Here is a 27257-nt window from a genome sequence, read left to right as displayed (position 1 = left end):
GAGATAGAAGGAGGATGGTAGAAAGAGAGGCAGAATCAGGTATGGGAAGAGACAGGAGAGAATTACAGAGGGTCAGAAAATTGAATAAAAATATATAGCAGTGGGGGAAAGAGACCAGGGGGTAGCCACTAGAAAGTTCCAGATGCCAGGGAAGAGAGAGGTTCCCAGGACCCAACAGGGATGACATTACCAAACAATGGTGAGACAGAACCTGTCTAGGAGACAGGCATGATCCCCATGACTCTAAGAATGAAGTAGCAATGTGAATGGTGCAGACAGGCTTTGCAATATATATATATGGAATGTGAGATGGTATATGATTAATATATGTGATACAGAATGTGTAATGGTATGATATGATATATAATACATAATATGTAACATAATCCCATACATCTCAAAACACATATAAACATGAAAACTATCATTATGAGATCTGACAGTGAAAGTCAGTCTCAAGATAAAAACAGTGAGTGGAGCATTGCACCGAGGACTTTAAATGTGGACATCAAAAACATTGTGGGTTAAACTGTTTAGAAACCACCAATGTGCACAGTAAACTATTGGCAGTCCCTTCTGGTAGAATGGGTGTTAGATGAAAATATATGAGGGGATGTTTGTCTCCATGCAATCACTGCATTATTTAAAAGGGGACTCAGAACACTTGGAAACTTGAGGCTGCTAAAATTAGTCTTCAAGGATTCTACAGGAAAAAAACTATATATTTGATCCACAACCTAAGATCTTAAACTCAATTGTATTTATTATATTGATGTCTTTATTTTGCTTTGAAAAACATGTTTCACATTAAATCATGGCCTGTCCTTCCACACATGATTATGTCAGGACTACAGGTATGAGTTACAATGAAGGCAGTACTTGAGTGGTAACTGACAACTTTTACCACTTGACTCATCTCCATTTTGCACCCCATCAATAAGGAAATGACTCCACTCTGCTGTAGGATGAGAGGAGAGAGGTCACTCTTCTATCACAGCCAGACGGACTGGGAGACTGGACTTTGAACTGACTGGGTTGGAGACCTCACATTGATACTTTCCAGCATCCTCCCTCCAGACAGGATCTATGCTGAGTTGGCACTTTGATGGGGAAAGTGTCATTCTCTCTGTGAGCTGCAGACTCTGCTTATTGAAGAGCCAACGGATGGAGACACCAGGGTCAGCTGAGAAGCAAGTGAAGACTACTGAGCTCTGTACTCTGACTGTGGTGTCAGTCACTCGCACAAAAGGCCATGAAACAGGGTCTGTAAAGAAACAGAGAAGGGGACAAAATGACAGTAGTCCTTCAGAAAGCTCAATGATTCACTCTATAGTTCACACTGAAAGCTTCCAGGGAGGAGAAATTGGAGATGTTACTATAGACATATCTTATGTTTTCGATTTATTATCCATGGGCTGTGTAACCCTAATTCACCCACTTAGGTATTGTGAGAGTATTGTGCCTTGGTTTCTCTATAACATGGCAGTTGGTGCAATGATCATTGCTGTGTCTATGAGTTAAGCTTAGTTATGATCAATCTCAAGATTTTGGAATGGGGTAGCTGCTCAAACTCTAAGTATATACCTGGAGAAGAGTATTCCCTATCGTGTACCCCTGAGGACAAGTAGTAGGATTGAATAACCGTCTCCATTGCTTCTCCCACTGGGGACTGACCTTCCTGTGAAGTCTCAGAAACCCAAAACAATAATTGATTAAAGCTCCAAGAATATGTGCAGTGTGATTCAGAAGAAGGTGATGGCCCACATGACCTACAAAACTTCAGCTTCCATGGCAGTCTATAACTGGTTCGATAGTCTATGGAACTTGTGAGTTCACTTTAAGTGTGTTCTCTGCAAGCGCTAAGGTAAAATCAAAACAAAACATTGACAAAAATGTTTCCAGTGGCACATGGAGATGAAGCATGAACAGAGTTTTGAGCAAGAGGATCCTGGTGAGCTTTGTGAGGACTCAATGTCTTCCTTAACTGGGTCTCTCTTGGAACCAGGTGTATGGAGAGAACCCCAAGAGTTTGTGTTGGTTCTGATGTACTAGTACGTTTATTCAGCATATGTCCTCCTCTCTGCAAGAAGTTACTGGTGAGGGATTCTGGTCTACTGCAGTTTGTCTAAGGAATGCATTTCCTGCAGTAATTGCCCAAACCCCAGTGTGGGGGAAAAATGGAATGGGAGAGTAAATAGGTCTGGCTCTTTCTAGACAGGACAGCATATAAAGCAGGAGAAGCCATACAAAACAGCTGGAGGGCAGTGAGAGTTACTTACTATTTACATGGACTTGCACATGTGCTCTCTCAAGTTTGTAGTCCTTATGTAAAATTTCTAACATGTACAATCCTGCATCATGCTCAGTGACATTCTGGATCAGAAGGGATCCATTAGTGTACACCATCTCTTTTCCACTGTGTGCAAGCCCCCAGATAGTAGATTCCATGGATCTGCTATATTCTGCAATTTTAAAAATATCTGTTCGATACACCGATTTGTACCAGAAAATTGTCTGAACATCCTTTGGCACATTGCAAACAAGGAGAAGAACACTTTTCCCTACAGCAATATTCCGAGGCACTGGTACAATTATGAGTTGGTCAGAGGTGAGAAGGCTACAGCAAGTAGAGGCTACAAGAAAAGAGAAAAGTTATCAATTCAGGAACATATGGTTGGAGATAAAGTTAGTGAGCTTTGTCTGGAGCAGATAATTGATCCCTCAGTCTGAACATGGTGGCATAGGTTTGTCTCTACTATGTGATGGAGGTGAGCAATATAACATCAAGTCTCTCAGGGTTGCTGAATTTATCATTTCCTCTACAAGGATTCTCTCTCTCTCTCTCTCTCTCTCTCTCTCTCTCTCTCTCTCTCTCTCTCTCTCTCTCTCCCTCTCTTTCTCTCTCTCTCTCCTTCTCCCTTTCCCTCCCCCTCCCCCTCCCCTTCCGCCTCCCCTTCCCTCTCTCCCTCACTCCACCTCCCTCTCTCTTTTTCCTCTCTTCTCTCTCTCTCTCTAATTTTTTTCCATGGCTACCTCTTCACTCCCCTCAGTCAGACACTGGGCACACTCATGCCCACTGAAATTTGTGATGATGTCTCCCCTGAACACTTTGTAACTTAATCTACTTTATAACTACAGACAGCCACTAAATTTCCCTAATACACATGCTTGCTAGTCTGCCCTGCAGCCCATGGAACTGGTGCTGGATGAGGGTAAGAAGTCTGATTTTCTTGGCAGGCTCAGGTATTAGAAAATTTTCAAAGACTAGAATGGCCGACAGTATGTCAAGGTCAAGCAAACTAGAATATTTTGGAAAATGGAAACCATAGTTTAATATGCCACAACAGGATTGGCCTCTGGGAAAGCCAGCAATATATAATGTATCATAGGATATTGATAATGCAGGGTCCAGACCACTGCAAGACAATCCACCCCTATGCTATCAGTTCTGGTGGATAGAAGGAAACATAGCACCCTGAACAAGCCATAAGGACTAAGCCAGTAAGCATCACAATTCCTTTTATCTGCATGAGATTGTAAATTATAATTACAGACCTCTGATGCTTGGACCTAATATATACCCAATTTTGACATGATTGGCCTAAAACCCTGGTTCCCTCTAAGCACTGAGTAAAGGGCAAAACCATGGCAAAGGATCCTCAGGGTCACCTGTGGTTAAACCTGGGTCAGATGACTGTGGACAGGGCTTCCTGATACTCACTTCACTGTCAGAATTAATGGTCTCCTCCTATACATGGCTTCAACTCTGATTCTTGGCAGACTCTGACATCTTAAGCTCAGTTGCTTTCCACCAGTGAGAGTCAAACAAAAGTCTGGCTCCACCCTGTGTGACCTACACTAAGTGTTCAAACCCCAACATTGAGACACAATGCAGTGGGGAAGGAGACACAATACAGTCATGACAATCCTGTGAGTCCTGAACCCCACCCAGCAATGAACAATCACAGAGAACCACTTACTGTCCAGCTGGAGTTGCACATGTGCTATTTCATCTTTCAGATCTGTACTCATAGTTAGTAGAGTATAGAATCCAGTATCATTCTGCATGACCCTCTGGAGCAGCAGGGATCCATTGCTGTACACTGTTTCTCGACCACTGTGTGCAGGCCCTGGCAAGCTTGAACTTGTGGCTATTATGTGTTGGATGAGCTCAGATTTCTCCTCGGCAATCACGCCTTTGTACCAGAAAAGAGATTGAAGATTTTTTGGAAGATTGTGAACCAGTAGAAGAACACTTTCCCCTCCAACAATGCTGGGGGGCACTGATTCTATACTGAGCCTTGCAGTGGAGACAGAGACCTTTGAGTTTGGAACAAAGCCTAAAGGCAAAGAGAGAGAATCATGTTTATTGTGACCATTGTGTATTTTTCTTAACTTTTTATTATTTAAATGCATTTTATACATCAACCTTAGTAATAATATCGAGTATTTTGAGAATCAAATAGTACATAGAAATTTTGTTCAACTTTTATATTTATATCCTTTCATACCCAAAAATATCATTAATGAACATTTAATAGTATCCATAAGTGAGGATCCTATATCTAATGTAGAATATTAAGTTATTTCAAAACATACAAAATATTTTTTGGGAATTAAGCATAGCAAAAGACCATAAAATATTAAAAATTAATTATTAAGAAATAGATTTTTTAAACCCTATATAATACCACTGACATAGTGAGAGAGTATTTAAAATGCATTATATATCTGTGTACATTGTCTAACTATATGTCTACTTTAAAAAGTTTATCAGTGTTTCTAGAACATTTCATCCTAAAGCAAAAGAATATACCTTTTTCTCAGCACCTCATGGTACCTTCTCCAAAATTGCACTAAACAGACCTCAACAGACACAAGATTAAAAATATTCCATGCACCCTGTCAGATCAAGACAGACTAAGGCTGGTCTCAAACACCAAAAACACAATGGAACACCACTCTACTTGATGATAACTTGGTCAAGGAAGAAATAAAGAAAAAATTTAAAGACTTTTTAGAGTTTAATGCAATGAAGACACATAATACAAAAATTTATGGGACACATTGGAAGCAGCGATAAGAGGAAAACACATAGCTCTAAGTGCCTCCAAAAAGAAACTGAAGAGAACTTACACTAGCAACTTGACAGCACACCTGAAACATATAGAACAAAAAGAAGCAAATATACCCAAGAGGAGTAGATGGCAAGAATTAATCAAACTCAGGGCTGAAATCAACCAATTAGAAACAAAAAGAACTATACAAAGAATCAACAAAACCAGGAGCTGGTTCTTTGAGAAAATCAACAAGGTAGATAAAACCCTAGCCAGACAAACCAGAGGGCACAGAGACAGTAACAAAATTAATAAAATCAGAAATGAAAAGTGAGACATAATGAAATATATCTAAAAATAATTATTCGGTTTGTTGAATATTAACAGTTAAAAATATTAAAATCATGTTCGACAAAAATCATGGAAATATTTCTCACTGTGCTTGAAATTAGCATTTTCTTAATGTTTAACATCAAAGAATTTTTGCAATGTTGAAATTTTTATTAGGTATTTACATTATTCACATTTCAAATGTTGTCCCCTTTCCTGGTTTTCCCTCTAAAAACTCCCTATCCCTACCTCCTTCCCCTACTCACCAACTCACCCACAGCTGCTTCCTAGCCCTGACATTCTCCTACACTGGGGCATCAAGCCTTCACAGGAGCAAGGGCCTCTCCTCCCATTGATGACCAACTAAGTCACCCTCTGCTGCACAGGCAACTGGAGCCCTGAGTCCCAACATGTTTACTTTTGATTGGTGATTTAGTCCCTTGGAGCTCTGGGTTTACTGGTTAGTTCATTTTGTTGTTCTTCCTATGGGGCTGCCAAACATTTCAGCTCCTTGGGTACTTTCTCTTGCTCCTTCATTGGGGAACCTGTGCTCAGTCCAATGGTAGGCTGCGAGGATCCACCTCTGTATTTGTCAGGCACTGGTGGAACCTCCCCAGAGACAGCAATAACAGGCTTCTGTAAGTAAGCACTTGTTGACATCCACAAAAGTGCCTGTGTTTGGTGAGGGTATATGAGATGGATCCCCAAGTGGGGCAGTCTCTGGACGGTCATTCCTTCAGTCTCTGCTCCACACCTTGTCTCTGTAACTCCTTCCATGGGTATTTTGTTTCCCCTTGTAAGAAGGGCCAAAGTATCCACATTTTGGTCTTCCTTCTTGAGTTTCATGTGGTCTGTGAATTATATCTTGGGTATTCCGAGCTTTTGGGCTAATATCCACTTATCAGTGAGTGTATACCATGTGTGTTCTTTTGTGATTGGGTTACCTCACTCAGGATAATACTTTCTACTCCATCCATTTGCCTAAGAATTTCATAAATTTATTGCTTTAATAACTGAGTAGTACTCCATTGTGTAAATGTATCCATTCCTCTGTTGAGGGTCATATTGGTTCTTTCCAGCTCCTTGCTGTTATAAATAAAGCTGTGATGAACATAGGAGAGCATGTGTCCTATACTTAATGATAAAATAATTTCTCTCTATTGTGTATTTTTAAGACAAGTCCTTGTGTCCTGAAGAGTGTTCATTGTGAAGCCTATCTGTGGAGGGAATGTCTCCCTATCTTACTTTGTGTCCCTCTACTTGTGATAGTCTCTGAATGGTGTTCTATACTCGGATATCAATGTGGTTCTAGCTCATTGTCCTCAGATCCCTGATATCATTAAGCATAGACTTGTGTTGCGGTGATGCACCCCTAATCTTTGTCCCTACACACCCTGTATTTTTACTCCCTGACTCTTTGTTATTGTCTTTATTGTTTGTGTTGGTGTTGTTGTTGTCCTTTTATATACTTCTTGTGGTTCAAATAACCTAGCTTCAGTTTCTACCTTTCTTTACTGGCCATTCTTCCAGTCAACATAGACTGTGACATTATAAGAATTGGAATTTGTCTTATAATTTTTAAGGAAATACAGTCTAGAAAAATAAACAGATAAGTCTGGACAATGAATGACTGAAAGAATGACTGAATGAAGTTACAGCATCCTTTATGTTTCTCTCTGTATGCGTATATATAAATGATTGATACATGTGTATATATATATATATATATATATATATATATATATATATATATATATATATGTGTGTGTGTGTGTGTGTGTGTGCATGTGTATGTATATGTATATAAATGTATATATACATATGCATATATAAGTATATATAAAATCACATATATACATGTATGATTCAAATGTTTGGGCATACAAAGCAAAATTTTTCAAAATGCTTTGATTTTTACACTTATTTTCAAATTATATTTTTATATGAGTCCTGTGAAAAACTGTGTCTCAGTGTGTGTGGATGGATGTAGGACATAGCATCTAGGTAGAAATCAGAGGGCACACTAGGTTCATAAATTCTCATGTCATCAGACAATGTAGCAAATAACTATATGCTTTAATACATATTACTGATCAACATGAGAGTAATTTTTGTTAGGGAAGGCATAGATGAGAATATTAGTCTCTTAATATTCTTCTCTGAAGTCAACTATACCTAAGAAAAATCTCATGCCCATGCTTAAAATTTATGTTCACTAAGAGCTTCTTGATGATGAGCTTCTGTATGACACATTGCATTCTCTTCTACAATCCCAGGACTTCTCTCAGGACCTTTTTCCTATTAGGAGAATTTAGACAGCACACTGAACTACTAACTTTCTCCTGATCAACTGTGAGCCTAGCTCCTTACATATGCTGTGCCCTTTTCAGAGGACCAAAAGGGTGTCCTCCTTTTATGAAAATTCAGCGCCAATACAGCTACTGAGCTCTTTTGTACTTTAGCTTTCTAAGTGGAGCCCCCTCCCAAGCAGGTGCATCTCCCAGAGTTCCATGAGCAGAGGATTGTTCTGTATTCAAAACAGAGCTCCCAAACACACACACTTTCAGTATTGCCCAGTATCTCTCTCCCTTCTCCCTTTATATTTTAGTTCTCAACCACACTGCTAAAACAAACAAACAAAACAACAACAACAACAACAAAACCGACTTCATAAGTTTCCCTGTGTCCTAAGAGCACAGCAACTTATCTCAGGGTTGACATCTACTGTACCCTGGATTTGGTCTGGCACCACTAAAGAGAGAGATTCTGTGCATATTATGTGAAACACAAAGTCAACAGCAGACACCGTCTACACACTGTTCTCAAAGTTTTATAAAGATGGAATTTAAATCTCAACCAGAAGTAAACATTGATGCCTGTTAGTATCAATGAGTCCCAACATGTGCTGGCCCAAATAGGACCAGCAGAGTGATACATGAGGAAAGGGGTAGAACTCTTCTGAGTGGAGCTACCAGGCAGCATTCTGACCCAAGACATAGGACCAGGAACAGATTTATGCAATTTCACGTCTTGGGTTTGTGGGAGTGTATAAGCTGAGTCCTGGAAAATGGGATGGACTCCATTGTCCCTAGAAGAGTTTCAAGATGATGCTCCCAGTTCTGCTTGATGAGCTGTGTGAAGGGTCTTCCTGTGTGATCCCTGGGCTTTCTGGGATGCCCTGAACTTCTCTCTAGGTGATGTCCCTCAGCTACCATATCTTTCCCAAAGGAAATGTATATAAGAGATAAATGAACATGATGCACTCACAGTGTAGCATACATGGGAGCCAGCCATTAGGTCTAAAAAGTCTATGTCCTTGACTTTCTGATCTATAGGGAAAGAAGTAGAAGCCAGGCTAAAAGGTGAGGTCCTGGTTCAGATAAGTACTATTCTGAATATGGATTGTGTGTCATAATAGTGCACACATTGATAACTAGGGAAACTGCAGCTTATACCTGGAGAACTATCCAGATAAATATAGCCTGTTGCCATGTGCCTGCAGAAAAGAATTCCCTGAGCTAGACCTGAGAGGACAAACATTTCTTAGGTAGGCTAATGTCCATTCCCCTCTCCCTGGCAACCATGACTTTCCTATAAGCCCCATAAGCCCATCAAGACAGTTAGTTAATAGGCTGGAAACATGTCCAGCTATGCTATCCTTGCTCGGTAACTAGGAAGTATCCCATTATCTTCTCAAACAGGTGTTTTCATAGTCTCTGAGGATCTTTCTCAAGGACAAGTTCCTGGACAGAATCCCAAGGATGTAGGCAGGGGCTGATATCCTTGGGATGAATTACCCACCATGACTTTACCTGCATGGTGAAGTCAAAAGAAGCATTCTGATGAATTGCAGTTATTCTGCACCATGTGAGTCCAGCACTAAATGCCCAAGCCCCAACATGGAGATACAACAGAGAGGGAGTTTGTCTACTCCATGTGTATACTGAAGTAAGTGCAAAACCCCCAGTTTCTAGAAAAAATGCAATGGAAAAATCAATAACCCCAGCTCCTACTAAACAGTTCTGTGTATAAAGTAGGATAAGCATGTACACCACCTGGAAGCCATCTAGAGTCACTTACTATTTACATGGAGTTGAACATAGGCTTTTTCAACTTTGAAGTCTTCTCTTAAAATTTCTAGCATGTAAAACCCTGCATCATCCTCAGTGACATCAATCATCACCATGGATCCGTTGGTGAATATCACCTCTATTCCTCTGTATGCAGCCCCCACGGTGGCAGAATCCGTGAATCTGTGGTATTCTACAATTTTGGATGTATGTGACTTATACGCTGGTTTATACCAGGAAAATGCTCGAAAGACTTCTGGAAAATTATGAACCAGAAAAAGAACACTTTTTCCTACAGCAACATTCCGAGGAAGTGATTCGATCTTGACTTGCAAAGGGTGATACCAAGTAGAAAGGGAAGCTAGACAAAGGAAAAAAAAAAGAGAAATCACCATTGTGAATATTAGGTTGGTGGAAAGGTGATGTTCTTTGTCATGAGCAGTTAGATTTATCACTTAGCCTAAAGTTGCATGTGTGGGCATGTCTATCTGACCTGGTGAATGTCAGCAACTAGACTTCCATTCTCTCAGGGATGCTAAGTGTGTAATTTCTCTGCAATGATTCTTTCTTTCTCTCTCTCTCTCTCTCTCTCTCTCTCTCTCTCTCTCTCTCTCTCTCATTTTTTCCATGCCTGGCTCCTCACTGCCCTCAGTTAGATACTGGGCACTCTCATGCCCACTGAAGTTTTATATAATGCCTCCTATGAATTCTGTGACTTTTGTTCCAATTAGCTTTATAGCTACAGCCAACCACTAACTCCACTTGATGTATATGCTTGCTGCTCTGCCCTGCATCTCTCTGAACTGGGGCTTATTGATAGCAAGGAGAAGTCTGATCTTCTTCTCACACAAAGGTATTAGAAAAGATTTAGATAATAAAATGCCTGGCTTCAAGTGATCTTGACACATGCTAGAGTCCTTTGGAAAATGGAAGCCTCAGTTTAATATGCCACTACAAGATTGACATGTAGTATATAGTGTTCAATGGGATGTTGATATTGCAGGGTCCAGACAACTCCAGGAAAATCCACCCCTGGGTGGATGATAAAGGAGAACAAAGCACACTTAGAAAGCTATAGGGGCCAAGCCAGTATGCAGCACTCCTCATTTTATCTGCATGAGACTGTAGATTATATTTACAGATCTATGACACTTGGAGCTAATAAATATCCCATTTTGACATGATTGGCCTTAGACCATGGTTCCCTCTAAGCACTGAGAAAAGTTGGGTAATGTCATAGTAAATGATCCCCAGGATCACCTGTAGTCAAACCTGGGTCTGATGACTGTTATCAGGGCTTCATGGTACTTACTTCCCTGTGAGAATGCAATGGTTTCCTCATATACATTGCTACAACCTTCATTTTTGGCAGACCATGACATCTTAAGCTGAGTTGCTTTCCATCAGTGATTTCTTTAGTATTGGGGAAAGTCGGAAATTAAGTCTGATCTATGGCTGTTTGGCTGTACCCTAAGTGTCCTACACTAAGCGCTCAAACCCCAACATGGAGACACGGTGAAGTTTTGGAAGGAGACACAATACAGGCATGACAATACTATCAGTATAAGCCTCACCCATCAGTGAACAATCACAGAGAACCACTTACTGTCCAGCTGGAGTTGAACATGTGCTACTTCATATTTCAGATCTGTATCCATAGTTTGTAGAGTATAAAATTGAGTATCATTTTGCATGACCCTCTGGAGCAGCAGGGATCCATTGTTGTATACTGTTTCTCGACCACTGTGTGCAGGCCCTGGCAAGCTTGAACTTGTGGCTATTATGTGTTGTATGAGCTCAGATTTCTTCTCTGCAATCATCCCTTTGTACCAGAAAAGGGATTGAAGATTTTTTGGGAGATTGTGAACCAGTAAAAGAACACTTCCCCCTTCAACAATGCTCGGTGGCACTGATTCTATACTGAGCCTTGCAGTGGAGGCAGAGTCCTTGGAGTTTGAAACAAAGCCTAAAGGCAGAAAGAGAGAATCGTATTAATTGTGACCATTGTATACTTTTAAGATGAGGCCCTGTGCCCTGAGGAGTGCTCATTGTAAAGCCTGTGGAGGAAGTGTCTCCCTGTCCTACTTTGTGTCCCTCTACTTGAAATATTCTCTGCATGGTGCTCTCTTTTTGGTTCTAGCTCACTGTCCTGAGATTTCTGATATCATTTAGCATAGACTGGTGTTGGGGTGATGCACCTCTAATCTTTGTCCCTACACATACTACATCTTAATTCCCTGACCCTTTGTTATTGTTTTTACTGTTGTTGTTGTTGTTGTACTCTTCTGTACTTCCTGTGGTTCCAATCACCTAACTTCAGTTTCTTCCTTTTTTTTTTTTCCTGGCCATTCGTCCAATCAACTGTGTCTGGGACATTATTAGAATTGGGATTTGTTTTATATTTTTAAGGAACTACAGCCTAGAAAAATAATCACATACATCTGGAAAGTGAATGTCTGTATTAATGAAAGGATGAAGTTGTAGTATCCATTAGGACTCTAATGGCTTGGATTTTTACAATTATATATAAATTAGTAAGTGCTGTGCAAGGCTGTGTCTCAGTGTTTGTGAAAGGATGCAGGACATATCACCAATTTGGAGGTCAGGGGACACACTGTGTTAATCACTTCTCAGGTCATCAGACAATGAAGCAAATGCCTAAATCTCTTAATCCATGGCACCGATTAACACCAGGGTAATTTTTTTATTATGGAGGGAATAGCTGAGAACATTAGCCTTGATAATATTCTTGTCATGGTAACTCATATTACATAAGAAAAATCTCATGCCCATCCTTAAAATTTATGTTCCTATGAGCTTCCTGATGATGAGATTCTGTCTGACTCTTTGTATTCTCTTCTAAAACCTCATGACTTCTCTCAGGTCCTTATGCCCATTAGGAGAATCTAGACAGCAGACTAAACTACTAGCATTCTCCTGATCAACCATGAGCAGAGCTCCTTACAGATGGTGTGCCCTTGGCAGAGAGCTACAAGGATGTCCTCCTTCTGTGAAACTTCAGTTCTAGCCCAGTTCCTCATCTCTGTTGTACTTTTCCTCCCACATGAGCAGCATCTCAGGAAGGGGCATTTCCCAGAGTTCCATGAGCTATGGATTTGTCTGTATTAAAAATACTGCTCTCCCCTCTCCACATTTAGTACTTCCTGATGTCCCTCTTCACCTTCTCTCTTTATATTTTAATTCTCAAAACCACATGGTGATCAAAAGCTTAGAAACATTCCTGTGCCCTGAGAGGATAGCAACTTAACTCAGGGCTGATTTCTACTGTGTCCTGGTGTCTTAGTCAGGGTTTCTATTCCTGCACAAATATCATGACCAAGAAGCAAGTTGGGGAGGAAAGGGTTTATTTGGCTTACATTTCCATACTGCTGTTTATCACCAAAGGATGCAGAACTGGAACTCAAGCAGATGAGAAATCAGGAGCTGATGAAGAAGCCATGGAGGGATGTTCTTTACTGGCTTGCTCAGCCTTCTATCTTATAGAACCCAAGACTACCAGCCCAGAGATAGTCCCACCCACAAGGGGCCTTTCCCCGTTGATCACTAATTGAAAAAATGCCTTACAGCTGCATCTCATGGAGGCATCTCCCAAACTAAAGCTCCTTTCTCTGTGGTAACTCCAGCCTGTGTAAAGTTGACACCCAAAACCAACCAGTACACCTGGGTTTGGTCTGTCATCACCAAAGGGAGAGACTCTGTGCTTCATGAGTGAAGCACAAACACAACTGCTGACCCAGTCTACCCACTGATGTCAAAGTTCTATACAGATGGAATATTTCTCTAAGCTAGAAATGGGAAGAGATGCCTGTGAGTGCTCCAAATAGGATCAGCAGTATGATATGTGAAGGAAGGGGTAGAACTCTTCTGAGTGGAGCTACCAGGCAGCATTCTGAAACAAGACATAGGACCAGGAACAGATTTATGCAATTTCACATCTTGGGTTTGTGAGAGTGTATAAGCTGAGTCCTGGAAAATGGGGTGGACTTCATTGTCCCTTGAAGAGTTTCAAGATGATGCTCCCAGTTCTGCTTGATGAGCTGTGTGAAGGGTCTCCCTGTGTGATCCCTGGGCTTTCTGGGATGCCCTGAACTTCTCTCTAGGTGATGTCCCTCAGCTATCATATCTTTCCCAAAGGAAATGTATAAAAGAGATAAATGAACATGATGCACTCACAATGTAGCATACATGGGAGCCAGCCATTAGGTCTAAAAAGTCTGTGTCCTTGACTTTCTGATCTATAGGGAAAGAAGTAGAAGCCAGGATAAAAGGTAAGGTTCTGGTTCAGATAAATACAATTCTGAATATGGATTGTGTGTCATAATAGTGCACACATTGATAACTAGGGGAACTGCAGCTTATACCTGGAGAACTATCCAGATAAATATAGCCTGTTGCCATGTGCCTGCAGAAAAGAATTCCCTGAGCTAGACCTGAGAGGACAAACATTTCTTAGGCAGACTAATATCCATTCCTCTCTCCTTGTCAACTATGACTTTCCTATAAGCCCCATAAGCCCATCAAGACAGTTAGTTAATAGGCTGGAAACATGTCCAGCTATGCTATCCTTGCTCGGTAACTAGGAAGTATCCCATTTTCTTCTCAAACAGGTGTATTCATAGTCTCTGAGGATCTTTCTCAAGGACAAGTTCCTGGACAGAATCCCAAGGATGTAGGCAGGGGCTGATATCCTTGGGATGAATTACCCACCATGACTTTACCTGCATGGTGAAGTCAAATAAAACATTCTAATCAATTACAGTTATTCTGCACCATGTGAGTCCTACACTAAATGCCCAAGCCCTAACAGGGAGATACAACAGAGAGGGAGTTGTCTATGTGTATACTGAAGTAAGTACAAAAACCCCAGATTTAAGAAAAAATGCAATGGGAAAGTCAATATGTCTAGTTCCTTCTAGACAGTTCAGTGTATAAAGTAGAAGAGTCACTTACTATTTACATGGAGTTGAATGTAGGCTTTTTCAATCTTTAAGTCTTCTCTTAAAATTTCTAGCAGGAAATATCCTGCATCATCCTCAGTGACATCAATTATTAGCATGGATCCGTTGTTGTATATAAACTCTCTTGAACTGTATGCACTCCCCAAAATGGTGGCATCCATGGCTCTCTTGTATTCTGCAATTTTGTATGTATCTCTTCTATATGCTGATTTGTACCAGAAAAATGCTTGAAAGTCTTCAGGCAAATTATGAACTAAGAGAAGAACAGTTTTCCCTACAGCAACATTCTGAGGAAGTGATTCGATCTTGACTTGCAAAGGGTGATAACAAGTCAAAAGATAGGCTAGACAAAAAAGAGAAAGAAAAATTATCACTGTGAATATTGAGTTGGAGGAAAAGTGATAATCTTTGTCATGTGCAAGTAGATTTATCACTCAGCGTAAAGTTGTAGGTATGGGTATGCCTATCCTACTTGGTGAATGTCAACAACTTGACTTCTATTCTCTCAGGGACACTGAGTGTATCATTTCTCTGCTAGGGTCTCTCTCTCTCTCTCTCTCTCTCTCTCTCTCTCTCTCTCTCTCTCTCTCTCTTTCTTATAAATACATATGTGTGTGTATATGTATATGTATATGTATATATATATATATATATATATATATATATATATATATATATATGTGTGTGTGTGTGTGTGTGTGTGTGTGTGTGTGTGTGTGTGTACACATTCTATTATTTTTTCCAAGCCTGGCTCCTCACTGCCCTCAGTTAGATAGTGAGCACTCTCATGCCCACTGACGTTTGATATGATATTTCCCCTTAACTCTTTGTGACTTTGGTTCCAATTTCCTTTATTGCTACAGACAACCACTACTCCAGCTGATAGGTGTGCTGCTTGTCTGCACTGAAGTCCACATGATTGGGGCAAATGAGGGCAAGGAGAAGTCTGAACTTTGCAGGCTCAGGTATTAGAAAAGTTTCAGGTAGTAGAATGGCTGGCTTTAAGTGATCTTGACACAAGCTAGAGTCTTTTGGAAAATGGAAGCCTCAGTTCAATATGCCACTACAAGATTCACCTGTAGTATATAATGTTCAATTGGATGTTGATATTGTAGGGACCAGACCACTACAGGAAAATCCACCCCTGGGTGGATGGTAAGAGAGAACAGAGCACACTGAGAAAGCCATAAGGGGCAAGCCAGTATGCTGCACTCCTCATTTTATCTGCATGAGATTGTAGATTATATTTACAGACCTCTAACACTTGGAGCTAATAAATATCCCATTTGACATGATTGGCCTTAGATCATGGTTCCCTCTAATCACTGCAAAAAGTAAGGATAATGTCATAGCAAATGATCTTGAGGGTCACCCGTGTTTAATCCTGGGTCTGATGACAGTTACCAAGACTTCCTAGGACTCACTTCCCTGTGAGAATGCAATGGTTTCCTCATATACGTGGTTAAAATTTGCGGGAGACTCTGACTTCTTACACTGAGTTGCTTTCCATCGATGACTTGCTTGATACAGGGGAGAGTCACACAACAATGTCTGATCTATGGTGGCTTGGCTCCACTGTGCGTGTTCTGCACTAAGTGCTTAAAACACATCCTGGGTACACAGTGCAGTCGGAGAAGGAGAAACAGTACAGGCATGACAATCCTGTGTGTCTAAGCCCCACCCTGCATTAAACATTCACAGAGAACCACTTACTGTCCATGTACAGCTGCACATGTGCTACTTCATCTTTCAGATCTGTACTCATAGTTCGTAGAGTATAGAATCCAGTATCACTCTGCATAACTTCCTGTAGCAGAAGGGATCCATTGCTGAATACTGTCTCACGACCAGTGTGTGCAGGCCCTGGAACACTTGAATTTGTGGCTTTTATGTGTCTGGCAATCTCAAATTTCTTCACTGCAATAACTCCTTTGTACCAGAAAAGGGATAGAAGATTTTGGGGGAGATTTTTAACCAGTAGAAGAACACTTCCCCCTTCAGAAATGCCGGGTGGCACTGATTCAATGGTGAGCTTGGCATGGGGAGAAGGGTGCTCACATGTCCATAGAGATGCTAGAAACAAAAAGAGAGATCCATATAATTTACAGTGCTTTTTGGTAATATGAAGTCCTGTATCCTGCCTAGGTATGTTCATTGTTAAGCTTAACTGTGTGGGTTAGTGTCTCTCTGTCCTACTTTGTGTTCCTGCACTTCTATTTTCCTTTGCATGGTACTCTCTACTCAGGTGTCAGCATGGCTCTGACTCACTGCCCTTGATTTACCTGTTAACATTCAGTGTAGATTGGTATTGGATTGATGCCTCTCATAACTTTTTTCCTACACACCCTGTAGCTTAACTCTCTGACTCTTTGTTGTTATTTTTCTCTTCCTCTTGTGGTTCCAGTCAATACCATATTTAAACTTCAAGCTTTTTTTTAACCTGCCATTCTTCTTGTCAACTAGGGCAGTGGCATCATGAGAACTGTGATTTGTCTTATAATTTTTAAGAAAATGTATCCTGAAAAACAATCAGATACCTATGAATGAATCTATTTTGTTATAGTACTCTGAATGCCCTTAGATTTATTTGAAATATTAGTAAATTTAGACATACCATGCTTAATTTCTTTACTTTTTTAAACTTTTTACACTTATTTACAAATTACATTGTGTGATGTGCATGAGTATGTCACACTGTGTAGGTAGGTGCAGGACATAGTTAAGGTTTGAAGACACTTTGAGTTCATTGGATCTCACATTATCAGACCATGATGCAAATGCCTATGTCCATTGAACTATGTCACTGATCAACATGTGCTTGATTTTTTGTCTACTAAATCATAGCTTAGAACACCAGCTTCCAAAAGACTTTAATAGTGGTTAAGTTTATGTAAGAAAACTCTCACATCTATCCTTACCATCTCTTTTTCATTGTGTGCTTCCTGAGGCTGAGCCTCTGTCTAGTTCTGTGAATTCTGTCCTAAAAACACTGAGACTCCTATCAAGTTGTTGTCCTACTTAGGAGAATCCAGGCAGTAGAGTGATTTATTCTCATGATCTTCCTCACCTATTAGAGTGAGCTCCTGACAATTAATGCACTGTGGTAGAATTTTGATTACACTATGAACCCTGAGATTTTGTTATTTATTGGAAAAACCTGTTTCTAGTTGTGCTGTTCAGCCTCACCTTTAGTCCAAGAGCTTTAAGAGTCAGGACAAGCAACCAGTTGGCAGGGAGTAAACATAAAAATACTAGATTAAGAGGGAGTCGGGAGGATGGATATAGATGCTCACAGGAATAGGGGAGGAATATTCAATTTGAAAGGGTTTTGTGAAGGCATAGAGAATGAGAACTCTCTATTGGGGGAATGTCAACTGAGGATGAAGATCAGCTAGGTGTTTTCTCTGCTTCTCTTATTTAGCAGGTTCTCACACAAGCATCTGGCTCCTGAGACTTTTTTTTTGTAAAATTGAGATTTTTATCTTTCAAAAAACACCATTTGGTACACACACACCTGGCACAAGCACCAGGACAGAGAAATCATGCCAGATGCACACAACCTGAGAAGCCATCAGATTTGGTAAATCATCTGAAAAGTTGTCAAGGAGAGGGTAAAGGATGGAGAATACAAACAAAAAAAAACCCAAACAAACAAACAAACAAACAAAAAAACCAAGGAGCTAGGACAGTATACATAGTGCTGCCTTAGATGGCTTGAAAATAGAAGTAGATAATAGAACTATAATTGAGATTGACATAATGTCAATTACAATTACTATTGGTCAGTTAATTCATATTTTATCCTCTATAGTCATAGATTTATAAGTGAAAAATAAGAAAAATACTCAGACAGAGTACTTTAGACAAGAATCTACCAAACCACCACATGATGAAACTGAAGAGGGAGCCCAAAGTCATTAGAAAACCAACCTTAGTTAATCCAGTTACTACACATTAACTACCAGCAGACAATACACACCATCATGGTTATGGAAAAAAATAAATGGAATCCTATAAACATATGACATATGAGGAGATTCAAGTAAATGATCATATTATACGGTATATATTCACCCTATGTAAAGCAGACATTAAATTCATGGGCAACTCAGAATATAATTATCCCCCAAGACTGGAAACACTTGGTAACAACAATATTAGATGCTGGTCCTCAATTACAAAGGTGAACATATTGGAAAGAGGAGGCAAAGGACATGGAATAATGAAATAGTGCTAGAGGTATTAATACTTCCCCAGTTCAGTTGCCAGGTGAAGGTCAATATGCAAACTTACAAAGCCAGCTTACATCTGATGATCACACTTTGATTCTATGTTAATTAGTAGCTTTAACTTCTTGGGACAAGGCTGAAGAATAAAGATTGAGGTGAGAGTCATTTACTAAATTTATACAAAGCCCAAAATAAATTTTCACTGATTTTTCTTTTACAAAGATTGACCTCAGTTGTAAATAAAATAGTATTATATAAAAAGTCAGACAAATGTTAATCAAACCTTGGCATTTGAAAATTCTAATTTAGAATGCAAAAGGGTGATTACAACATTAAAGGTAAGATCAACACCAATAGATAGATGGATTAGAAATATGGCTGATACCCACTCTCACATTTATGAAAATACTCTAATGGGAGAAGGAATTTATAAAAGTTTTAAGAAAAATCAAAATTCCAGATGATTTAATTGTGGTAAGCAAGGTCATTTGAGGAAAAAAAAAGAATTATAGGCAAGATGTTTTTAGAAACAAGGTTTTTTTCTAAAGAAAATCTGAAAAGGAGTTCTCACACTTCTAGACTAGTAAGAAGGTGTGGAAAATGCATTGAACTAAATGAGTGCAGATCAACAAGGAATAGAAAGGTGACTCTTTGCCCTCCAAGAACACCCTAAGTGGCTTCCTGCACACCCCAGTATTCAATTCAATTAAATCCTTCCCTGACATGATCAGAGAAACTCAGTCACAGAGCAATTAAATGATTGAATGGGTCTTGTTAAAAACAACACTGCTCTGGATGTAATCAAGAATGGAACATTTCAATAAATAAAACAAAAAATTCAGGAGAGATCAGAAAATAAGTATTTTGGAAAACTTCTGTAAATGTTATCAGAGTCAGAAGCTGAAAATACAAATAAATGGATTTGAAATTTAAGGCTAGTAGACACAGAAGCTAATGTAACATTAATATCAACAAAATCTAGGCATCAAAATTGACCTTTTCAGGAGGTAAACATTCAGCTCTTAGGGACTGGATCATCTCAGGTAAAGCAAAATATGAGATGGCTTAAGTGCATAGAAACAGGAGGTCAAATAGGAAAATTAAAGCCATGTATGGCTAATAGTGCCATGAATTTATGGGGCCATGATTTTTCAGAGCAATAAAAATTGCAAAAATTAACATTCCTCCAATCTCAGAAACAAACAAAAAATAAGGAATGTTTTTAATATTAAAAGGAATTATTGAGAAGAGTCACAGATTGTCCAGGTTGTACATAAGCAGGACATGACAGATCTCAGTCTTTCAAAAGTACCAAATGTCCTAACTTTAAAATGTTTAACTGAAAAGCCTATATATGTGGGAGGAGGGAGGAAACTGGGTGGGTAAAAGGTGAAAATGAGAATAAGTAAGGAATCACATGGGAAAATGGTCATGAGAGAAGGCTGAGAGTGAGAATAGAAATCAATGCAGGCCATCTCTGGGTCTACCTGGAGACATGGAACAAGGGAGTCTCTGAGAAGCCTATGGGAATGACCTTAGCTAAAACTCCTACATCAGGGGATATGGAGGCTAAAATGGCCACTTCCAGTAACCAGGTAGAACTTTCAGCAAGGAGGGGACATCAACCCACCCAGAAAAACCTCCAACTAAAAATTTTTCTGCCTACAGATGCTCAGGGGTAACAATGAAGCAGAGACTGAGAGAATGGCCAACCAATGACTGGCCCAATTTGAGACCTATCCCATATAAAAGAGCTGATCCCTGGCACTATTAATGACACTCTGCTATGCTTGTATGTAGGAGCCTGGAATATCTGTCTCCTAAAAGGCTTCATCCAGCAATTAATGGAAACAAATATGGAGATCCACAGCCAAACATCAGGCAGTGGTCAGCAAGTTGTGTGGAAGAGTTGGGGATAGAATTGGGGGAGGCAGAATGGTCAAGGACTCTACAAAAGACCTACACAGTCAACTAATTTGGGCCCATTGGAAGCTCACAGAGACTGAGCTACCAACTAAAGAGTAGGCATGGGTTGGGCCTAGGCCCCCACACATTTGTAAGAGATGTGTAGCATGGTGTTCATATGGGCCCCCTAACAATTGGAATAAGGGCTGTCTCTGACTCTGATATCTTTCAATGGAACCCCTTCTTCTAGCTAGACTTCCTGGTTGGGCCTCAGTGGAAGAAGATGCATTTATTCCTGCTTGGACTGGATGTCCCAGAGTAGAGTTGTACCCAGGTGGGGCCTTCCCTCTCTGAGGAGAAGGAAAGGAAATAATGAGGGGAAGGATATTTAAGAGTGGGACTGGGAGGAGAGAAGGGACAAGGCCCAACATCAGGATAGGAAGTGAATGAATAAAAGAGTAGAGTAGAGTAGTAGAATAGAGTAGAATAAGAGTATGATTCTCTTGGCAGCCTTGGAACTTTTCCCCCTAACTGAGCTGTCTTATATAAACTCAACAGAAGAAAATTCCCCAATTTCTACTCTAATTTGATATGCCAAAGTGGTTTATATTCACATGTTCCCCCCTTCTTTGATGAGAAAGGAAGTTGTGGGGGAAAGAGAAGGGAAAGGGATGGGCTGGGAGGAGGAGGGGAAGGTGTGATTGGGTTGTAAAGTAAGTTAATCAATCAATGGTTAAGGGACTAAGTAATTTATTTCAAACCTTACAAGGTGATAAGGACTTACATAGTCCAAGAAGGTTATCAGCTAAGACTGAGAATTGGCTCTGGTAGAAAAGAAATTGCAGGATTCACATGTAGATCATTTGGATCTGAAGCAAGATAGTGTTTTAGTTATTTTACTTCTACTCATTCTTCCACAGGAATTCTTATGCAGAGAGAAGATAATATCTTAGAATGAATTTTTTAGCACACAAACATTAAAAACTTAAAGGCCTATGTAGAAAAGGTTTCTGAATTAATTCTGAATGAAAAAATAAATCTTCATCAATTAGCAGGAATAGACACACAAAACATTATGGTACCTTCCACTACTGCTGAAATTGTGTCATTATGGGCAGAGAAAGAACATTGGCAAAGATCTTGCAGAAATTGGGAGGGTTATCAACAAATAACCCAAAATCAAAAGACATTAGTTTATAAAAAGTACAATTTTAATTCTCCCTCATGTAGTAAAAGTAACACCAATTTTTAAGCCTCTACATTCTATACAGATGCAAATAAATCAGGAAAGGCAGATTATAAGTTAAAAAAATGAGTAAAGTGGCTCAGAGGTCTTGTTATTCAGTTTAAAAAAATCAAAGCTATGTATAATTCTTATTGTATTTTCAGATTTTTCCTGAATATCTTGATATAGTTATTGAATCTCAATATACAGGCTTGTTTTACATATTAAGCTCCCTTAACTTATTTCAGATGATTCAGTATGTCCAACTATTTATCCAACTACAAGTAATCTGAAATAGAATTCATCCATTGTATATAAAACATCAGATACCATATGGGTCTACCATGCCCTCTTAGCACAAAATAGTGATGAATCTGAGCAGTTATTAATAGGAAATGTACTAGAATTTCAGAATTTCATAAGAAATACGATGTTATCAGCAAAGTTCTCAGGATTTAACAACAAGCCAAGAAAATTATAAGGAAAAGTGCTAATTGTTCTTTATGTGACCAAACACCATTACCCGCAGGAAGTACCCCAAAATGTACCCAAGGAATTCAAATTTGGCAAATAAATGTGTTTCATTTTGCAGAGTTTAGAAAATTAAAGCATGTACATTGTACAATAGATACATACACAGAGCTTCAATGGGAATCTGCTTTAAGTTCTGAAATTTCTCAGTTTGTAATCACACATTTATTTGAACATATGGCTATTATGGGATATCTGTACAAATTAATACTGACAATGCTTCAGCATATGAATCTAGTAAAATGAAACAACTTTTTGCATATTATGATATAAATTATATTAAAGCTATACCACATAGTCTTGTAGGACAGGCAGTTGTAGAAGGATCTACTTTGAAAGAGATACTTAACAAACAGAAAGGGATAATAAAGAAGTGCTGTAAATGCTAATGAGAAAGGAGCAACAGCTGTGGAGATACCTCAGATAGAAAATTTGCTGATTTAAATAAGTCTGTATATTTTAAAGATGAATTGACCTCAGAATAGAAGTGAAGATATATGTTATGTTGGGGAAATTGTTGCCACAAGAGAAGAAAAGCTGTGGATACCATCAAAATTGATAGATTAGATTTGAACAGGAGAGATAACCTGAAAAAGGAGAGGCAGTAGTTCATCAGACAACTTGATCATTCAGTCCAACCAGAATTATAAAGACTAAAAATTGCCTTTATTTTGATCAGGAAATTAATAATAATAATAATAATAATAATAATTTTAAATGATATTTTACCAAAGGGGAATGTGCCTTATTGGAATGGAATAAGAATAGGTTTTCTTAAACCAGATGTCTTAGTTTCATGTTAGAATATGAGGCTGCAGGTTGTAACATGACCCATGCCATCTTGAAAATTATCTTTTAAGTTTTCTTCTTAAATAAAAAGGATATTTTTGTCATTTTGTATTAAAATACAATTAACAGGTTTAAAATGTTTTAAGTAAATTCAAAGGCTATTAAAGTTCAAACTTGTTTTCTAAAGGTCTAAGAATTACATCCAACCTGTGCATTCCACCAGGGCAGATCATCAGCATGTCTGCCCTCTAAAGATCCCACAGTCTGAAGGTCTCCCAGGAGATCTGCTATACCCAAGGCAACAAGTAAGGGACTCTCCCAAATAACTGCAGCAGCTGGGACCACAGAGAAGCCCAGCAAACTAGGGACCCATCCTCTCTGCTCAAACCTCACCTCCCTCCCATCCTGTGCCTTCCAGTAGAACAGATCATCAGCATGATCAGCATGTCTGCCCCTCTGAAGACCCCACAGTCTGAAGGCCTCCAAGTAGATCTTCTGCTCCCAAGGTAGCAGGTAAGGGATCCTCCACTTAACCACAGCTGGGACCATCAAGGAGCCCAGTGGGCACAGGACCCATCCCCTCTGTTTGGAACTAAAAAGGGGGCCCAGGGGAAGAGGGGGAAGGGGAGACCCACACCCCACCAGAGTTTCACCTATTCTCTGGTTAGTCAGGCGTGGGAGGGCTGCCATACACTTTCCACTCATCCCCCAGTGGGCATCTAAGCCTCTGACCCACTCTTCTGGAGGTGGCCAAGGGGCAACCCTACCTGGGAGGTCCAGAGCTACTTTGCTAAAGCCACCAGGGTTATGGGAGAGAGGGATGAGGAAAGAGAGGTTCCCAACACAGGCAAGAGTGAACACAGAAGATCTTGACTGGAGCAAAGACTTGTCTATGGTTTTAGAGCTTTATTGTAGAAAGGCAGGGGGGAGGAGAGAAGGTAGAAAAGAGAGAGAGGGGAAATGCTAAGGAGAAAGAGAGAGAAGAAGGGAGAGAGGAGAGGAGAGGAGAGGAGAGGAGAGGAGAGGAGAGGAGAGGGGAGGGGAGGGGAGGGGAGGGGAGGGGAGGGGAGGGGAGGGGAGAGAGGAGAGGAGAGGAGAGGAGAGGAGAGGAGAGGAGAGGAGAGGAGAGGAGAGGAGAGGAGAGGAGAGGAGAGGAGAGGAGAGGAGAGGGGGAGGGGTGAGAGTGAGGGGTAAGAAGTAAGAGAGTAAGTAGTAAGAGAGCAAGCAGGGGATGAACAGCCCTTTTATGGTCTTTACCGTTGCTAGGTAACTGGGGAGGAGTTTAGCCTGAAGGTCAGAAGCTTGGGTCATTGCCTATGTGACTTCCAGCCATGCTTCTCTCGTGGGGGCTGTGGGGAGTGGTAACTTAGGCAGAAGCCAGAGTTCCAGGAGCCTAAGGGAAGGCCTACCATGTCATGTAAGTGAATTATCACCCTTCAGGGTTCAGACCTCAGCTCGACTGGAGATCAGCCTGTCTGTGCATAGCCCAATGCCCCATACCCCTCCACTGGAACCCTACTGCCCTTTTCACTAGGTAGATCATCAGAGTGTCTGGCCCTCTGAAGACTCCACATATGAAGAACTCCCAGGAGATTTTCTGCACACAGGGCAACAGACCCCATTGTCTTGAAGGCATCACAAGAGATTTGCTGCAGAAAGGGCCAGAGGTATCCCAGGAGACCTAGAAAAATGGAGGGATAGGGGAGACAGGCTCCAGACAGAGACACTCAGGCCAGTTAACAACTAGGTAACTAGAGAGTGAGAGGCAAGCACAGGACCATAAGCAAAAGGAGTCAATATACTTTGGCACTATCAAAGCACATTCTCTCACCATAGCAAGCCCTGGATATCCCAACATACCAGCCCTGTCTGCAGCAGAACATATGGGAGTCCTTTAGGCTGTGGAGTGTTCAAAAGGGCATACATGCCAATGATCTGTTGACCTGGGTGAAGGAGGTCTCCTGTGCAGCCTTCAGACCTTGGGGTTTTTTGCCCTGGGAGCAGCAACAAACCATGAAGCTGACCTAAAACTATATCATGAAGATCATAGAATACTTTGAAGAGGATATAAATAACTCACTGAAAGAAATCCAGAAAAACACAAGAAAACAGGTAGAAGCCCTTAAAGAGGAAACAAATAAATTCCTTAAAGAAATACAGGAAAAAACAAACAGGTGAAGGAATTGAACAAAGCAGTCTGAGATCTAAAGGTGGAAGTAGAAACAATAAAGAAATGACAAAAGGAGGCAACCCTAGAAATGGAAAACCTAAGAAAAAGGTTAGGAGACACAGGTTCAAGCATTACCAACAGAATACAGAGATGTAAGAGACAAACTCAGGTGTACACAATACCTTAGAAGATATTGACACAACAGTCAAAGAAAATACAAAGCATAAAAACCTACTAATCTGCACTCAGGAGCTGGGGCTTTTTCACAGCCCTCTGTGCATGGGTCCTGCCAGAATACAGCTGGTCTCCCAAGAGTGCTGACACAGGCTTACAGTAGAACACAAGTAAACAGATAGAAGCCCTTAAATTGGAAATACAAAAATCCCTTAAAGAATTACAGGAAAACATAACCAAACAGGTGAAGGAATTGAACAAAACTATACAGGATCTAAAAATGGAAGTAGAAACAATAAAGGAATCACAAATGGAGACAACTGTGGAGATATAAAACATAGGAAAGAGATCAGGAGTCATAGATGCAAGCATCACAAACAGAATACAAGAGATTGAAGAGAGAATCTCTGGTACAGAAGATACCATAGAAAACATTGACACAACAGTCAAAGAAAATGAAAAGTGTGAAAATCTCCTAACTCAAAACATCCAGGAAATCCAGGACACAATAGGAAGACCAAACCTAACAATAATAGGTATAAAGTGGAGCAAAGATACCCAACTTAAAGGCCAGAAAATATCTTCAACAAAATTAGAGAAGAAAACTTCTCTAACCTAAAGAAAGAGATACCCATGTACATATATGAAGTCTACAGAACTCCAAATTGATTGGACCAGAAATGAAATTCCTCCCATCACATAATAATCAAAACACCAAATGCACTAAACAAAGAAAGAATATTAAAAGCAGTAAGGGAAAGCATCAAGTAAAATAGGAAGGCAGACCTATCAGAATTACACCAGGCTTCTCGCCAAAGACTATAAAAGCCAGAAGATACTGGGCTGGTGTCACTCAGACCCAAAGAGAACACAAATGCCAGCCCAGGCTACTATACCCAGCAAAACTCTCAATTACCATATATGGAGAAAAGAATGTACTCCATGACAAAGTAAAATTTACACAATATCTTTCCACAAGTCCAGCCCTTCAAAGAATAATACATGGGAAGCTTCAACACAAGGAGGGAATCTATACCCTAGAAAAAGCAAGAGAATAATATTCTTTTAATAAACCTAAAAATATAGCCACAAAAAATGTAATTACACCACTAACAACAAAAATAACAGGAACAGTCGCTTTTCCTTGATACCTCTTAATATCAGTGGACTCAATTCCCCCAATAAAAAGACATAGACTAAAGAATGGACATGTAAACAGGACCCAACACATTGCTACATACAAGAAACTCACCTCGGTGACAAAGAGAGACACTACCTCAGAATAAAAGGTTGGAAAACAATTTTCCAAACAAATGGTCCCAAGAAACAAGCTGCAGTAGCATTCTAATATCGAATAAAATCAATATTCAACCTAAAATTATCAGAAAAAGATAAGGAAGGACACTGCATACTCATCATATAAAAAAAAAAACTACAAGGAAGAACTATCAATTCTGAACACCTATGCTTCAAATGCAAGGGCACCCATATTCACAAAAGAAAATTTACTGAAACTCAAAGCAAACATTGCAACTCACACAATGATAGTAGTGGACTTCAAAACACTACTCTCATCAGTGGACAGATCATGGAAACAGAAACTAAATATAAAAACATTGAAACTAATAGAAGTTATGAACCAAATGGATTTAAAAGTTATCTATATAATGTTTTATTCTACAACAAAAAATATATCTTCTTCTTAGCACCTCACAGCTTTTTCTCAAAAATTGACTATATAATCGGTCATAAAACAGGACACAAGAGATACAAGCAAATTGAAATAATCCCATGCAAC

The 27257-nt window shown here is 39.8% G+C and overlaps 1 protein-coding gene across 2 annotated transcripts in view; it reads right to left on the bottom strand.

Annotated features, from left to right (window-relative positions):
- Positions 1 to 771: 771 nt before the first annotated feature.
- Ceacam5 (carcinoembryonic antigen-related cell adhesion molecule 5) overlaps positions 772 to 27257 on the bottom strand; it is a 47906-nt gene continuing 21420 nt past the window's right edge. Inside the window, exons 3-9 of one of the 2 annotated variants that reach the window (NM_028480.2) lie at positions 16150 to 16509; positions 14429 to 14779; positions 11064 to 11423; positions 9468 to 9818; positions 3981 to 4340; positions 2280 to 2633; positions 772 to 1264 (exon numbers count right to left, since the gene is read on the bottom strand). In NM_028480.2, coding sequence (NP_082756.1) covers positions 981 to 1264; positions 2280 to 2633; positions 3981 to 4340; positions 9468 to 9818; positions 11064 to 11423; positions 14429 to 14779; positions 16150 to 16509 — 2420 coding nt within the window. In that variant the 3' untranslated portion in view covers positions 772 to 980. The remainder of the gene's footprint in view (positions 1265 to 2279; positions 2634 to 3980; positions 4341 to 9467; positions 9819 to 11063; positions 11424 to 14428; positions 14780 to 16149; positions 16510 to 27257) is intronic. The other variant, XM_006540389.3, reaches the window with a different exon arrangement.

Source organism: Mus musculus, chromosome 7 (assembly GCF_000001635.26).
Source record: "Mus musculus strain C57BL/6J chromosome 7, GRCm38.p6 C57BL/6J".
Lineage (NCBI taxonomy): Eukaryota > Metazoa > Chordata > Mammalia > Rodentia > Muridae > Mus > Mus musculus.
This window is presented reverse-complemented; position numbering and strand designations above follow the sequence as displayed.